This window comes from Jaculus jaculus, chromosome 1 (assembly GCF_020740685.1).
Source record: "Jaculus jaculus isolate mJacJac1 chromosome 1, mJacJac1.mat.Y.cur, whole genome shotgun sequence".
In the NCBI taxonomy this organism is placed as follows: domain Eukaryota; kingdom Metazoa; phylum Chordata; class Mammalia; order Rodentia; family Dipodidae; genus Jaculus; species Jaculus jaculus.
Genome location: NC_059102.1, coordinates 308,585,069 through 308,602,350, shown reverse-complemented (window position 1 = coordinate 308,602,350; position 17,282 = coordinate 308,585,069). Strand labels below are relative to the sequence as shown.

At 43.5% G+C, this 17,282-nt stretch overlaps 1 protein-coding gene across 2 annotated transcripts in view; it reads right to left on the bottom strand.

Moving 5' to 3' along the window:
- Positions 1 to 17,282, bottom strand: part of Adcy10 (adenylate cyclase 10) — a 105,631-nt gene that overhangs the window by 10,330 nt on the left and 78,019 nt on the right. The window contains exons 25-31 of one of the 2 annotated variants that reach the window (XM_045135975.1): positions 14,572 to 14,611; positions 13,660 to 13,807; positions 8,378 to 8,582; positions 8,202 to 8,298; positions 5,164 to 5,279; positions 4,259 to 4,376; positions 1,617 to 1,812 (exon numbers count right to left, since the gene is read on the bottom strand). In XM_045135975.1, coding sequence (XP_044991910.1) covers positions 1,617 to 1,812; positions 4,259 to 4,376; positions 5,164 to 5,279; positions 8,202 to 8,298; positions 8,378 to 8,582; positions 13,660 to 13,807; positions 14,572 to 14,611 — 920 coding nt within the window. Of the gene's footprint in view, positions 1 to 1,616; positions 1,813 to 4,258; positions 4,377 to 5,163; positions 5,280 to 8,201; positions 8,299 to 8,377; positions 8,583 to 13,659; positions 13,817 to 14,571; positions 14,612 to 17,282 lie in introns of both variants that reach the window. The other variant, XM_045135982.1, reaches the window with a different exon arrangement.

Here is a 17,282-nt window from a genome sequence, read left to right as displayed (position 1 = left end):
TTGCAGGAAAGTGCCTTAACCACTGAGCAATTTCTCCAGCCCTAATTAATTTTTTTAAAAATTATTTATTTATTTATTTGAGAGCGACAGACACAGAGAGAAAGACAGATAGAGGGAGAGAGAGAATGGGCGCGCCAGGGCTTCCAGCCTCTGCAAACGAACTCCGGACGCGTGTGCCCCCTTGTGCATCTGGCTAACGTGGGACCTGGGGAACCGAGCCTCGAACCGGGGTCCTTAGGCATCACAGGCAAGCGCTTAACCGCTAAGCCATCTCTCCAGCCCGCCCTAATTAATTTTTAAAAAACATTTTATTTATTTATTTGAGAGAGAGGGAGAGAAAGAAAGGGAAAGAGGCAGACAAAGAGAGAAAATGGACATACCAGGGCTTCTAGCCACTGTAAATGAACTCCAGACACATGTGCCACCTTGTGCATATGGCTTACATGAGTCCTGGGGAATCGAACCTGGGTTCTTTGGCTTTGCAGGCAAGTGCCTTAACCATTAAGCCATCTCTCCAGCCCCGTAATTAATTTCTTTAGAAAAGAAAAATAACATATCTGTGCTCAGTAGTTATGAAAACAAGGCAAATATCTGTCATAGTGACATGAAATGTTATACCCTCAACCATTTAGGGGAATTGTACAGAAGGCTGTAGACCAAATCTAATTTGCTTGTTCTTATACCTTAGCACCTGGCATTTAGTACTTATTATATATTAGTTAAACATTTCAAATTACCATGTTCAAAGGCTTATGTACTAGGTTACTAATCACAGTATTATAGAAAATGGCAGTACTGTAGAAAAGTTCTATCTGAGAATAATTGGGTTATACAATTCAATAATGTATCCATATAAAAAATGTATCCATGCCGGGCGTGGTGGTGCACGCCTTTAATCCCAGCACTCGGGAGGCAGAGGTAGGAGGATTGCCGTGAGTTCGAGGCCACCCTGAGACTCCATAGTAAATTCCAGGTCAGCCTGGGCTGGAGTAAGACCCTACCTTGAAAAACCAAAAAAAAAAAAAAAAAAAAAGTATCCATAAGCTATAATGTTATGCACTCTTTAAATAATGGTGTGAGGGCTGCAGATGTGGCTTGGCTCGTAGAGTGCTTGTCTGGCATTCCACAACGCCCTGGTTTTGGTTCCCAGCACTGCATAAACTGGCCATGGTGATGCTAGTTTGCAATCCCAGCACTCGAAGGAGGCAGGAGGATCAGAAGTTCCAAGTCATTCTCAGCTACATAGCAAGTTTGAGGCCAGCATGGGCTACATGAAACTATGTCTCAAAAAATAATAGTATTGGGGGCTGGAGAGATTGCTCAGTGGTTAAGGCACTTGCCTACAAAGCCTAATGACTTGGGTTCAATTCCCTAGTACCCATGTAAACCAGCTGCACAAGGTGGCACATGTGTCTGGAGTTCATTTGCAGTAGCCAGAGGTCCTGGCACACCCATTCTCTCTCTCTCTCTCTCTCTCTCAAATAAATAAGTAAAATACTCAAAAACTTCTATTATAAACATGTATACATTCTATAAGGAGAAAGCAGTTAGCATGGGAGGTAGCTAGAAATCCACCGAGGGAGGAGTTGGTGCTGGGAAGCAGAAAGCAGGTTTACCCTGAGCAGCTCAGCCCCATTTTCCTGTGCCTTCTCTTCCTGTTCCTCGATTTGCTTCTGAAGGTGGAGAACTTGTCCCTCCAAGTACCTCAAGATTCCTTCATAGTAAAGCATTGTCGGGGTTCTTCTTGTCACTAGCTTTCTAGCTTTATTGGAAAAATCATAAAAATTGTCCCATTCCTGAAGTCTAGCATACCTGCATGAACAGAGGAGGAAGAAAAATCAGTACAGTCTTTCCATATGACTGATTTTCTTTATCTGTTATTACTATTTTGGTTTTTTTGAGGTAGGGTCTTGCTCAAGCCCAGGCTGATCTGGAATTCACTATGGAGTCTCAGGGTGGCTTTGAATTCACAGTGATCCTCCTACCTCTGCCCAACAAGTGCTGGGATTAAAGGTGTGCACCACACCCACCTTCAAATGACTGATTTTCTGACACATCACTCAGCAGCTTCCAGTACCTTGGGCCTCTGCTGCCTCCTGCCTGAAGGAACAGGAAAGTTAGGGGATATAAAAGCAGGAAAGAATAGGATTGTTTGATGACTTGGTAGAAGTGGCTCTGAATGCTTTGTACTCTAAAAGTGTGGCTGGTCATATGCTTGGAGCTGCAAGTTCTAGTAAATGAAGACGCTGCTTCCACTGTGGAGACAGATGGCACAGGCTGGCACTTGTCAGAGTGGCTACAGACCAGCCCTCAGTCACCTGGTTCCCCTTTGAAGTGCAGATTCCCAGATCCATCTAAGATCTACTGAATCAGACAAACTGAGGGTAGGGCCAGGAATTTGACCAAACAAATTTTCTAGGTGATTCCTATGGCCTCTAAATGTGAGGAATATTGGCCCAGGACATAGCAGTTGAAAGAACTTGTCAACTAATATGAGAACAATGAGAAATTAAGATATTGTACTTTAGATTCCTTGAAATTTAACTCATTCGAGCAAGCCAATTTGGCTTTGACTTTTTAAAATTATTTATTTATTTGCAAGCAGGGAGAGTGAGAGATATATATAGAGAGAATATGGTCATGCCAAGGCCTGGTCACTATAAGCAAACTCTAGATGCATGCACCACTTTGTGCATCAGCTTTGGGTACTGGGGAATTGAACCTGGGTCATTAGGCTTTGCAGGCAAGCACCTTAACCTCTAATCCATCTGAGACTACATAGTGAATTCCAGATCAGTGTGGTCTAGAGTGAGACCCTACCTCGAAAACAACAACAACAAAAAATTGGAGTCTCCTAATCAGTGCCATTTTATTTATTTATTTTTTAAAATATTTTTTTGGTTTATTTTTATTTATTTATTTGGGAGCGACAGACAGAGAAAGAGGCAGAGAGAGAGAGAGAGAGAATGGGCACACCAGGGCTTCCAGCCACTGCAGATGAATTCCAGATGCATGTGCCCCCTTGGGCATCTGGCTAACGTGGGTCCTGGGGAATCAAGCCTCGAACCGGGGTCCTTAGGCTTCACAGGCAAACTCTTAACTGTTAAGCCATCTCTCCAGCCCCAGTGCCATTTTATATAGGAAGTAACGTCATCATGTTGTCATTTAATCTCATCACACATTTTTGTGGGGGGAGGCTAGAGTGAGACCCTATCTTGAAAAAAAAACAAACAAACAAACAAACCATATCCTCTATCTCAGTTCCTCAAAAACAATGTCTTTCCATTTGATTAGACCTGGCCCAGGCATGTGTAGGCAAACAGCACTATTTATTCATTGTGCCCAACTGGGTATGGAGGCACACACCTTTAATCCTAGCATTCGAGAGGCAGAGGTAGGAGGATCACTGTGAGTTCAAGCCACCCTGAGACTATATTAGTGAATTCCAGGTCAGCCTGGGCTAGACCAAGACCTTACCTTGAAAAGAAAAAAAAAAAAGTTAATCATCCCTCAGTAGTCTCAGAGAATTTGTTCCAGAATTCTACTCCCCTCCCCACACGAATACCAAAGCCCATAGACACTCAAATCCCTTATATGAAATGGTATGATATTTGCAAATGATCTATGCACACCCCTCTGTACTTTAATTCTTCACTTATAATACCTAATGCCATGTCAGTCGAAGCCAGGCATGGTGGCCCACGCCTTTAATCCCAGTACCTGGGAGGCAGAGGTAGGAGGATGGCTGTGAATTCAAGGCCAGCCTGGCACTACAAAGTGAGTTCCTTGTCGGCCTGGAATAGAGTGAGACCCTGCCTCGAACCCCACACACCCTCTGCCCAATGCTACCCTATATAAACAGCTGCATTATATTACTGCTGCTGCTGGTTTTGGTTTTTTGAGGTAGGGTGCACCGCCACACCTGGCTTGCATGTGTCTCTCTGTGCATCTGGCTTTACATGGGTACTGGGAATGGGTCATTAGTCTTTGTAGGCAAGCATCTTAATCACTGAGCCATATCTCCAGCCCCTACTTCTTTAATTTTTTTTTGGCCAGGTGTGGTGACACATGCCTTTAATCCCAGCACTTGTGATCACCCTGAGTTTGAGGCTATTCTATAGCTATAGAGTTCCAGATCAGCCTGGATTAGAGTGAGACTGTGCCTCAAAAAATAATATAATATTAAAAAAGAAACCCTCTTTTTCAGGATTTAATGTTTTTAACTTTAGAAACTTAGTGACTTGTATTATACTGTTACCAGATAGCTATGCAGGAATAAAGTCCCAGAAGGAGTCCACTCTGGAACTTAAGGATTCTGTTGTCTTCATTGTAACATACAAACTCTAAACATTCATTAAATGATCTATAAGTATAGCCTAAAAGAGAAAGAAATGGGAGTGATTTTTCTGCTAGATATGGGTGGAGGTCAGGACAATTTTCTGGCCTCAGACATCCAAGTAGAATTTCCCACTGCAGAGGGAATAGTCTGATTGCTTTATGAATTCAAAGGGTCCCATGGATTGCAACAATCACATTGCTGAGTACCAGCTATATTGTGGATTGTTATGGATATGATACAGTTCTATAGTAACAACCAGGCAGATGAAGAAAGTAACCTGCTAAGAGACTCCTATCTTTCCACCCAAGAAATGCTAGCAATATGTGTTTCACCTTTCAAAGTCACATGTGCAGAAAATGCCCCTGATGGATCCCCTCTGGTTGGTATAATATGAGGGCTACTGACTTTATGTCACTTAAAGGTTGTCAGATTTTCCAAATCATCAGAAGCTACTAATGCTGGGAACGTCCATTATGAGCAATCTCACCCTTTATTCTAAAGCATGAAGTCTCTAAGTATGTTCTGCAAAACTGAAATGCTTCTAGAAAAAGGCAAAGTCAAACAATGCCTGTGACTACCACTTTTATGTAAACTGGCCTGATAGTTTAACTGATAGCTTAGACTCAAATGTTCTTCCAGATTTAATTTTCCTTGTTTCTACTCCCCCGCAACCTTGGCACGCGCTGCACAGCTTCTCCACTCACATCACCAGGCTATCTCCATCCCAGAGCTCTAACGCCTCGAAGGCCAAACACAGACCCGCATCACTGCACTGGCAGGGGAACACCCCCTCCAGTGCTTTTAATTTCCAAAGCCTTGCTCACCTGAATAAAGCATGATATCAAAGCAAACAAAATAGAAAAATGCCTTGCTGAAGATGTGTTCTTCTTCTATAGAGAGATCCCACAGCCACTTCAGCACCTTGGTCAATTGCTTGTGTCTATGGAACAGAAAAGGTGGTGAGGTTGAAAAGTGATAGAACCAAGTGTGGTGGCACATGCCTACAATCCCAGCACTCAGGAGCCTGAGGTAGGAGGATTGCCATGAATTCAGACTAGCCTGGGTTACAACAAGATCCTGCCTCAAAAAATCAAGTGTAGGGCTGGAGAGATGCTCAGTAGTTAAAGGTGCTTGATTGCAAAGCCTGATGGTCCAGGTTTGATTCCCAGTACCCACATGAAGTCAGATGCACAAAATGACACATGCATTTGCAATTCATTTATAGCAGCAAGAGGCCCTGGAGTACCTATACTCTCTGTCTGCCTCTTTCTCTCAAATAAATAAATAAATAATACACACACACACACACACACATACTCACACACACACACGGCTGGAGAGATGGCTTAGCAGTTAAGGAGCTTGCCTGAAAACCCAAAGGACCAAGTTTGATTTTCTAGGACCCATCTGAGCCAGATGCACAAAGGTGGCACATGCTTCTGGAGGTCGTTTGCAGAGGCTGGAAGCCCCAGTATGCCCATTCTCTTCTCTATCTGCTTCTTTCTTTCTCACACATACACAAATTTCAGAAAAAGAAAAAAGGCTGGGCATGGTATCATATGCCTTTAATGCCAACACTTGGGAGGGAGGCAGAGGTAGGAGGATCACCATGAGTTCGAGGCCAGCCTGAGACTACATAGTGAATTCCAGGTTAGCCTGGGCTAGAGTGAGACCCTACCTCGATAAACAAACAAACAAAAAAAGAAGTTGCCTTTGGCAGAGTGTGGTGGCACATGCCTTTAATCCTAGCTCTTGAGAAGCTGAAGTAAGAGGATCTCTGAGTATAAGGCCACCTTGAGATGACATAGTAATTCTTCCAGGTCAGCCTGGACTAGGACGAGACCCTACCTCACAAAAAAAGAAAGAAAGAGCCAGGTGTGGTGGCGCATGCCTTTAATCCCAGCACTCAGGAGGCAGAGGTAGGAAGATTGCCGTGAGTTCGAGGCTACCCTGAAACTCCATAGTGAATTCCAGGTCAGTCTGGGCCAGAGTGAGACCCTAACTCGAAAAACCAAAAAAAAAAAAAAAAAGAAGAAAAGAAAGAAAGAAAGAAGAAGTTGAGGTTCAGTCCTGGTATAGTCTTAGTCTTACCCTATAATTCAAAGAAATACAGCTCTTAGACAGACTGAATACCTAACCTGCCTCTGCTTAGGACTGAAACCTAAATTTCTCCTCCTGGCTGGAATATTTTTCCTTTCAAACCATTTTTGTTGTTATTGTTAAGATTTTAAAAAGAAGTTATATTCTTATTTATTTGTTTGAGAGTGAGAGAGAGAGAGAGGCAGATAGAGAGAGAAAGGGCATGCCAGAGCATGCGCCACCTTGTGCACCTGGCTCCTGTGGGTACCCGAGAATTGGACCTGGGTTCCTAAGCTTCATAGGCAAGCACCTTAACAGCTAAACCAACTCTCCAGCCCTCTTAATATTTTTACTTATTTGCAAACACAGAGAGAGAATGGGTACGCCAGGGCCTCCAACTACTGCAAACAAACTTCAGGTTCATGTACCACTTTGTGCATCTGGCTTTACATGTCTACTGAGGAATTGAACTCTGGTTGTTAGGGTCTGCAAGCAAGCGCCTTAACTGCTGAGCCATCTCTCCAGCCCTCAAGCTGTTCTTTTAAGGCCTTTAGAGCCAGACCAAATTTGCCAAGGCCTCCAGTCCTGGTTGTTATTTCTCTGGGTGTACTCCGCCATATAGGACTCCTGTAACTGGCAGGGATGGGTCTGATTCCCACAACAGGGATTATCAACTCTTCTATTACTGGCCAGAGCAACCCTATCAGAGATGATGCATGTGAGTATTCTGTTAACTAACCAACAGAAGAAAGATGGTATCCATAGCCAGTTCAGCCTAGGCTAGAACAAAATCCTACCTAAAACATATACATATAAACATATACATATAAACATATAAATATAAACATATGTATATATATATATATATATATATATATATATATATTGCCAGCCATAGTGGCCCATGCCTTTAATCCCAGCACTCAGGAGGCAGAAGTAAGAGGATTGTCATGAGTTCAAGGCCACTCTGAGACTACATAGTGAATTCCAGGTCAGCCTGGGCTAGAGCAAGAACCTAACTCAAAAAACTCTCTCTATATATATGAAATTTGCAAGCAGAGAGAGAAAGACAGAGACAGAGATAGAGAATGGGCATGCCAGGGACTCTAGGCACTGTAAACAAACTCCAGATGCATGCACCACTTTGTGCATCTGGCTTTACATGGGTAATGGGGAGTCAAACCTGGGTTGGTAGGCATTGCAGGCAAGTGTCTTAACCACTGAACCACCTCTCCAGCCCAAATACAACTTTTTTTAAAAAAAAACTTTTTAGAGAGAGTGTGAGAGAGAGAGAGAGAATTGGTGCACTAGGGCCTCAGCCACTGCCATCGAACTCCAGATGCTTGTGCCACCTAGTGGGTATGTGCAACCTTCTGCTTGCCTTACCTTTGTGCGTCTGGCTTATGTGGGATCCTGGAGAGTCAAACCTGGCTGGGTCCTTAGGCTTTACAGGTAAGCACCTTAACCGCTAAGCCATCTCTCCAGCCCCAGATAGAACTCCTCCCCAACCCAGAGGTAGGGTCTCGCTCTAGCTCAGGCTGACCTGGAATTCACGATGTAGTCTCAGGGCAACCTCAAACACATGGTGATCTTCCTACCTCTGTCTCCCGAGTGCTGGGATTAAAGGCGTGCACCACCATGCCCAACTCCCAGATACAACTTCTTAATGTGAACTGTAATCCCCTATATTATGGCCAGGGTAAAATGAGTCTACAGCATCTAATAATATTATATAATACTATCTAATAATTCCTAACTTTGGAAAATGCCTTAAGATAATTACCTGTTTCTCAAGAAGAGATATTTGCTCAGCCTGCAGAGAACCATATGGTATTTGTTGGGATTCTGGAGAAGCAACCACATCTCATGGGCTCGCACGCCTGAGAAGAAAGCAATCACAGTGTATCGGGGGGCCATTATTTGTGTCTCCATGCCCTGTCTTGGCTGGCCAGCCTTTACCTAATTCAATGGCCAAGTCCAGATGACCCATTAAGAACTTCATGTAGCCCAGTTTGTCAGCCACATATGCTATGATTTCAATGCCCTCTCCTTTCTGTGGGAGCCTCATGATCCGCTCCATGGCCATCATTTCATATTTGAACCACACGCCCTGGTAGCCAGCCAGGTGGTGGTATAGCGAATAGTCCAGGTAAGCCTTAATGATCTGAAACGGCAGCAACAGGGGAGAGAAAGGACAAGACTGAAGAGAACCTCAAAACTGAATGATCTAGTAACTACCAAGATAGACTGTTTATTAAACTTGGAAGCAAGCCACCTCTCCGTGCACACAGACCCCCACCTGGCCCTGTCCATTTGGTGATGATAATAACTCCAGGAGGGGGCTGGAGAGATGGCTTAGCGGTTAAGTGCTTGCCTGTGAAGACTAAGGACCCCGGTTCATGGCTTGATTCCCCAGGACCCACAGTAGCCAGATGCACAAGGGGGCGCACGTGTCTGGAGTTTGTTTACAGTGTCTGGAAACCCTGGCGCTCCAATTCTCTCAATCTCTTTCTCTCTCTCCCCTCCATCTTTCTCTCTGTGTCTGTCGCTCTCAAATAAATAAACAAAATAAAAAAATAAAAAAAAAAATAGCTCCAGGAGGAAATTATTGCTCTAGAAGAAAATTGGACTTTTAAAATTTTTATTTATTTTTTTATTTTTATTTGACAAAGAAAGAGCAAGGAGGGAAGAGAATGGGTGCACCAGGGCCTCCAGCCACTGCAAACGAACTCCAGACGCGTGTGCCCCTTGTGCATCTAGCTAACGTGGGTCCTGGGGAATTGAACCTGGGTCCTTTGGCTTTGTAGGCAAATGCTTTAACCACTAAGCAATCCCTCCAGCCAGAAAATCAAACTTTTTAATAAAGGAGCCAGGTCATGCTCACTGGATACATTAGACTTGACTTAGTAATTCCTTGCTTTTCTTGCCTGGAGTCTTCCTCTTTTGATCAAAGGCTTTGCAGTTTGTGGCCTTGACCAGTGGTTGTCACAATTGGTCTCTGGACTCCTGGGGTTGTGAGACCATCTCTGAGATCACTTGAGATCAAAGCTACTTTAATAATATCCAGACATTATTTACGTCAGAAAAGCTAGAGAAAGACCTTGAAATAAGTCAAAACAAAAACTTAGTGGTTGTCCTGTCTAGTTCGTTGGCTAAGGCTAGCTATCTCCCATTGTCTTTGAGCTACACTACTTTGTATGTCGAAATCCAATAATATCAACTGTATGATTTGTGAGTATCGTGGGGCATGGTGGCACATGTCTTTAATCCCAGCACTTGGGAAGCTGAAAAAGGAGGATCACTATGAGTTTGAGGGTGGCCTGAGACTATATAGTGAACTCCAGATTAATCAGGGCTAGGGTGAGAGCCTACCTCAAAAAAACCAAAATACATAATGTCCAGTGGAACTACATGACTATTGCCCAGTGTCTAGGCTTGAGGACATTTGTAAATTGCATTTTTTGAGACAGTTGTCATGCCTTACTGCTTCTTTTATTGTGTTATCTCAGTAAGTTAAATAAAGTGTTTTGTTTTGTTTTGGTTTGGTTTTTGGTATTTTTTATTCAAGGTAGCATCTCACTCTAGCTCAGGCTGACTTGGAATTCACTATGTAGTCTCAGGGTGTCCTTGAACTCACATTGATCCTCCCGCTGAAATTAAGTGATCCAAGTGCTGGAATTAAAGGCGTGTGCCACTATACCTGGCAAATAAAGTTGTGTGTGTGTGTGTGTGTGTTTCTTCCAGGTAAGTTTTCACTCTAATCTAGGCTGACCTGAAATTCACTATGTAGTCTCAGGGTGGCCTCGAACTCACAGTGATCCTCCTACCTCTGCCTCCCGAGTGCTGGGATTAAAGGCGTGCGCCACCACGCTTGGCGCAAATAAAGTTGTTGTTGTTTTTTTTTTTAACTTTTAAAAGTTTTATTTATTTGAGAGACAGAGAGAAAAATAAGCACATGCCAGAGCCTCCAGTCACCACAAACAAAGTCCAGACTGGTGAACTCCCTTGTGCATCTGGCTTACATGGGTCCTGGGAACTGCTAAGCCACCATGCCAGCCCCCCTAGCAAATACAGTTTTTAACATTAGTTCTTTTATTTGTTTAACACAGGATCTCATTCTGTTATCTAGACTAGCCTTGAACTCATGGAAATCCTCCTGTCTCAGCCTTCCAAGTGCTGGAATAAGAACCATGAGCCAGCCCACCTGGCACATGTTCTCTGTAATATTTGAATATATAACGATTCCATCTTTTTATTTTATTTTATTTTATTTCTAATTTTTTTGAGACAAAGTTTCGCTCTATAGCCAGGACGACCTGGAACTCAGTATCCTCTCACTTCAGCCTCCCTTTGCTAATGCTGGGATTACAGCCATTGCCACCATGGTCATCGCAGGACTCCATCTCCTCAAGAAAAGTATGCTTTAGCACTGTGCCTCTTCACCCATCTCCTCTGAGAGTCCTGTGGAGTTTTCCAAAGGAACTATGTGTGTTACAGCCCCCCAGTGAAGCTGGGAGCTGCTGTAAGCACCCCATCATCAACCCCAGCACACTGGTGCACACCTGGAATCACAACACTCATGAGGGTGGCTGCAAGTTTGAGGCAAGCCTGGACTAAAGAGTGAGTGAGACCCTGTCTCAAACGAAAATAAAACAAAAACTCCCCCAAGCCCCCAAAAGGAATCTATTTATGAAGCTAGACATTAAGATATTTGCAAAATTTTAATGTATTGCTACACTTCCCACTGTATTTATTTATTTATTTTGGTTTTTATTTTTTCAAATATTTTTATTTTTATTTATGTATTTGATGGCGAGAAAGAGAGAGAGAGAGAGAATGGGCACACAAGGGCCTACAGCCAATGCAAATGAACTCCAGACACATGCACCGCCTTGTGCATCTGGTTAACGTGGGTCTTGGGGAATCAAACCTGTGTCCTTTGGTTTTGCAGGCAAACAGCTTAACCACTAAGCAATCCTTTTTTTGGTTCTTCCAGGTAGGGTCTCACTCTAGCCCAGGCTGACCTGGAATTCATGCTATAGTCTCAGGGTGGCCTTGAAGTCATGGCAATCCTCCTACCTCTGCCTTCCCAGTGCTGGGATTAAACACATGTACCTCCATGCCCAGTCCCCTTGTATTTTTTTGTTTGAGGAAAGGTAGTTTTTAAAAATAAAAATATTGGGCTGGAGAGATGGCTTTTGCCTGCAAGTCTCCAGGACCCACATAAGCCAGATACATAAGGGGGCACATGCATCTAGAGTTTGTTTGCAATGGCTGGAGACCCTGGTGTGCCCATTATCTCCCTCTGTCTCTGCCTCTTTCTCTCTCTCAAATAAATACATAAAACATATTTAAAAAGATAAGCCAGGCATGGTGGTACACACCTTTAATCCTAGCATTTGGGAGGCAGAGGTAGGAGGATTGCTGTGAGTTTGAGGCCACCCTGAGATGACATAGTGAATTCCAGGTCTGCCTGAGCTAGAATGAGACCCTACCTCAAAAAAACAAAAAATAAAAATATTAGCCAGATGTGGTAGTATATGCCTTTAATCCCACCACTCAGGAGGCAGAGGTAGGAGGATCACCTTGAGTTTGAGGCCACCCTGAATTCCTTGAAAAACAACACAAAAATAAAAATAAAACTGTTGAGCTGGAGATATGGCACAGCAGTTAATGGTGCTTGCTTGCAAAGCCTGAATGCCTGGGTTCAATTCCCCAGTACCCATGTAAGCCAGATGCAGAAAGTGGTACGTGTATCTGGAATTTGTGTGCAGTGGCAAGAGGCCCTGGAACATTCATTCACACACACACACTCTCTACTTGTAAAACAGGAGAGAAAAAAAAGTAAAATAAAAATGTTAATAGCAGGGCATGGTGGCACGTGCTTTTAATCCCAGCACTTGGGAGGCCAAGGTAGGAGGATAGCTGTGAGTTTGAGGCCAGCCTGAGACTACAGAGTGAATTCCAGATCAACCTGGGCAAGAGAAAGACCCTACCTCAAAAAAACCAAAAGGGTAATTTTTAATTGTATTCAGTACTGCTATTTATATTTTGTGCATGTACATGTTATATATGCATGTGTGTGTGCAGATGCACATGCATGTGGAGGCCACAGGGGAATGTGGGGTGTCTTTTTCTATTGCTTTTCCATGTAGTGTCCATGAGGCAGGGTCTCTTGCTGAGCACAGAGCTTACACCATATTTCAGTTACACTGGCTGGCCAGTGAGCTCTAGGATCCTCCTGTCTCTGTCCCCATCTATGCGGGGATTACAGGCTTTGTGGTCAGCGAGCCTTTTACATAGGTGTTGGCGTCTGAACTCAGATCTTCATGCTTGCATAACAAGTGCTCTTGCCCAGTGAGTCACTTCCCCAGCTCTTATTTGTGTTATTTTCTCAGTTTGTGTTTTATAATAATATATCATATCAATAATTTTTAACAGTGAAGTGATGTGTGCTGGAGAGATGGCTTAGTGGTTAAGTGCTTGCCTGTGAAGCCTGTGACCCCAGTTCAAGGCTCTATTCCCCAGGACCCACATTAGCCAGATGCACACGAGGGCTCATGCGTCTGGAGTTCATTTGCAGTGGCTAGAAGCCCTGATGGGCCTGTTCTCTGCCTCTCTCTCTATCTGCCTCTTTCTCTCTCTCTGTCACTCTCAAATAAATAAATAAAAATGAACAAAAAATAAAAAGAGTGGGCTGGAGAGATGGCGTAGTGGTTAAGCGCTTGCCTGTGAAGCCTAAGGACCCCGGTTCGAGGCTCGGTTCCCCAGGTCCCACGTTGGCCAGATGCACAAGGGGGCGCACGCGTCTGGAGTTCGTTTGCAGAGGCTGGTAGCCCTGGCGCGCCCATTCTCTCTCTCTCTCTCTACCTGTCTTTCTCTCTGTGTCTGTCGCTCTCAAATAAATAAATAAAAAAAAATTTAAAAAAAAATAAAAATAAAAAGAGTGAAGTGATGTAAGGCAAAACCATCTAGTAAGAAAGGCTTCTACTCTATACACCCTTGGGGTTTTGTAAATGGTTTTTGCTAGTTTTGTTTTGTTTTTCAAGGCAGGTCTCTCTGTAGCCCAGGCTGACCTAGAATTCACTATGTAGTCTCAGGGTGGCCTTGAAGTCATGGTGATCCTCCTACCTTTGTCTCCAGAGTGCTGGGATTAAAGGCGTGTGTCACCACACCGAGCAGATTTTTTTTTCTCCAAATGAGATTCAGAAATTTATAGAACAGCTATAAAAATACCCTACCTGGAAATTATCTTGAGTTTCCAGTGCAACATTCACTTGCTTAAGAGCTGCCAGTTGGCTATAGTACTTAGGGTGAGAAAAATAATTCAAGCTATAGATCTGCCACAGCAGGGAGAAGCAGGTGGTTTGCAGGTGCAGTTGTGCCAGACTCTTCTCACTATTGAATAAAGGAAAACAAGCAGGACACAGAAGGTATTATCACCATGGTGTTTAGGGGAATGCAGAATCACAGGTTCCTCATGATGGCTTAAGCCTGGTTTAAATTTGGGGCCTACCCTGATGATTGACAAGCATGTTCATTTTTATAAAACACAGTTTCTCTTACAAAATGAGGATCAAAATACCTACCTTGTAATCATTAAGTTTAAGTAAAGCATTTGTTCCATTTCAAGTAATTGCTAACTAAATGAAGCTATTTAAAAGGCATATTGATGCAGGGCATGGTGGCATGCACCTTTAATCCCAGCACCAGGGAGGCAGAGGTAGGAAGATCACTGTGAGTTTGAGGCCAAACTAGGAATACATAGTGCAGGTCAGGGCTAGAGCAAGACCCTACCTCAGAAAACCAAGGAACATTGATATCATTATCACAATTGAGTGTGATGGCAACTCAATGGGAAAGGAAGGAATAATTTAATCTCATTTTACATATGGGGAAGATAAGATTCAGGCAGGTTAGGTAATCAGTTCAAAGTCACACAGCTAGGGCATACCAGGACTTGAGCCCTATCCCCCTCCAGCCCAGATGCTAATATCATACATTATTTCCTCTATTATGCATTGCTATTAGGAGCTAGCTCTCCTCCCAACAGAGAAATGACCATCTTTGACAATTATATTCCAACAATGGAATGCATTGCACAGAAGGTCATGATAACGCAGTGCTGGAAGAGGTCAAGGTGGCAGGATAACCTTTCATCAGGAATGCTTGGGTGGGTATGGCGGTGCATGCCTTTAATCCCTACACTCTGGAGGCAGAGCTAGGAGGATCACTGTGAGTTTGAGGCCAGCTAGGACTATAGAATGAATGCTAGGTCAACCTGGGCTAGAATGAGACCCTATCTTGAAGAGAGAGAGAAAAAAAAAAAAAAAAGAAGAAGAAGACTGGACGTGGTAGCCCACACCTTTAATCCCAGCACTTGGGAGGCAAAAGTAAGATCACCATGAGTTTGAGGCTCCTCTGAGACTCCATAGTGAATTCCACGTCAGCCTGGGCTAGAGTGAGACCCTACCTCGAAAAACCAAAAAAAAAAAAAAAAAAGAGAGAGAGAGATTTGGGACCAAAGCGATGGGATTAAAGGCATGCACCACCATGCCTGGCTAATTTTCTTTTAAATGAAGGACACTCATTTTAAATAAAGGTCACTCATAAGGATCTCAGGCAGTGATATTAAATATTATTTCTTATTGGCCTCAATTCTGAGAGGAAAGCCTTTTGTCTGACAGCTGTTTTAATGCAATAGGTCCACAGGTTTTTATTGTTCAATTCTTTTCTGCCCTTTCCCCTCATGTAGGTCCTCATCTATTTTACAAAAATATAGCTGGCAGTGGTTGAAGGCCCTGGAGCACCCATTCTCTTTCTCTCTCAAATAAATAAATAAAATATGTTTAAAAAAAAACACTACAATCAGGGCTGGTGAGATTGCTTAGTGGTTAAGGTGTTTGCCTGCAAAGGCAAACAATTCCAGTTCGATTCTCCAGGACTCACGTATGCCAGATACACAAGGGTATGCATGCATCTGGAGTTCATTTGCAGTAGCTGGAAGCCCTGGCACCCCCATTCTCTCTCTCTCTCTCCCTCTTCTTTCTCCCTCTCAAATAAATAAAACATATTTTTTAAAAAACACTACAATTAAGCTGGGCCTGGTGGCACATGTCTTTAATCCTAGTACTTGGGAGGCAGAGGTAGGAGGATCACTATGAGTTTGAGGCCACCCTGAGACTACATAGTGAATTCCAGGTCAGCCTGGGCTAGAGCGAGACTCTATCTTGAAAACCCAAAAATAAAAGACTACAATCTTTGTAAAAATAATAAATAGAGTGAGAGAGATTGCCTACTGGTTAAGGTACTTGCCTGCAAAATCTAAGAACCCAGGTTTGATTCCCTAGAATCCATGTAAGCGAGATACACATGGTGGCACATGTGTCTGGAGGTTCTTTGCAGTGACTGGAGGCCCTGGTGTGCCCATTCTCTCAAATAAATAAATATTTAAAGTAAATAAAATTTAAGTTGGGCATGATGGTGCATGCCTTTCATCCCAGCACTTGGGAGGCAGAGGTAGGAGGATCACCATGAGTTCGAGGCCACCCTGAGACTACAGATGAATTCCAGGTCACCCTGGACTAGGATGAGACCCTACCTCAAAAAAACAACAACAACAAAAAAAAGGGGGGGGCTGGAGAGATGGCTTAGTGGGTAAGGGCTTGCCTGTGAAGCCTAAGAACCCCAGTTTGAGGCTCAATTCCTCTAGACCCACATAAGCCAGAAGCACAAGGTGGTGCATGCATCTGGAGTTTGTTTGTAGTGGCTGGAGGCCCTGGTGTGCCCATTCTCTTTCGAGCTGCCTCTTCCTTTCTTTGTCTGTCTGTCTGTCACTCTCAAATAAATAAAAATATACAAAAAACATTTTTAAATGCATCTGCTAATTAGGGTTGTCTGGTTTAGCTAATGAAAGCATAGGGAGATGGTTCAGCGACTAAGGCACTTGCCTACAAAGCTTAACAACCTAGGTTTTTTGTTTGTTTGTTTTTTGTTTTTTTGAGGTAGGGGTTCACTCTAGCTCAGGCGATCTGGAATTCACTATGTAGTGTCAGGGTGGCCTCAAACTCACTGCAATCCTCCCTCCTTTGCCTCCTGAATGTTGGGATTAAAGGCATGTGCCACCACACCCAGCCACCCAGGTCAATTTTTAAAATAACTAATAGTTTTGTTAGAAGACACATGTTCTAAATACTTCATGACATGTGTGTACTGAAAAATATCCTTGGGGGCTAAGGAAATGGCTCAGTAAATAACCTGTTTGCTGTGCAAGCATGATGACCTGAGTTCAGATCTTCAAAATCCACATAAAGCTTAGGGAATGGAAAGATGGTGCTTGCCTGTAAAGTCTAAGGACCCAGGTTCGATTCCCCAGAACCCACAAGGTGGCACATGTATCTGGAGTTCATTTGCAGTGGCTGGAGGCCCTAGCGCATCCATTCTCTCTCTCTCAAATAAATAAATATTTAAAGAAAAGAATTCATGGGGCTGGAGAGATGGCTTAACAGTTAGGGCGTTTGCCTGCAAAGCTGAGGGACCTTGGTTCGATTCCCCAGCACCCACATAAGCCAGAAGCACAAGGTGGTGCATGCGTCTGGAGTTCGTTTTCAGTGGCTGAGGTCCTACTGCATCCATTCTCTCTTGGTGTGTCTGCTTCTTTTCCTCTCTTGCTCTCTCAAGTAAATAAATAAAATTAAAAAAAAAAAAGAATTCATGTAAAGTTGGTATAGACAGCAGCCAAAGTGAAGAGAACCTGCCTCAAACAAAGTGGAAAGTGAGGACCAACATCTGAAGTTAACCTCTGACTGCCACCCGTGCTGTGGCATGCATATGCCTGCGTGCACACACACACGTTCAAAAAAAC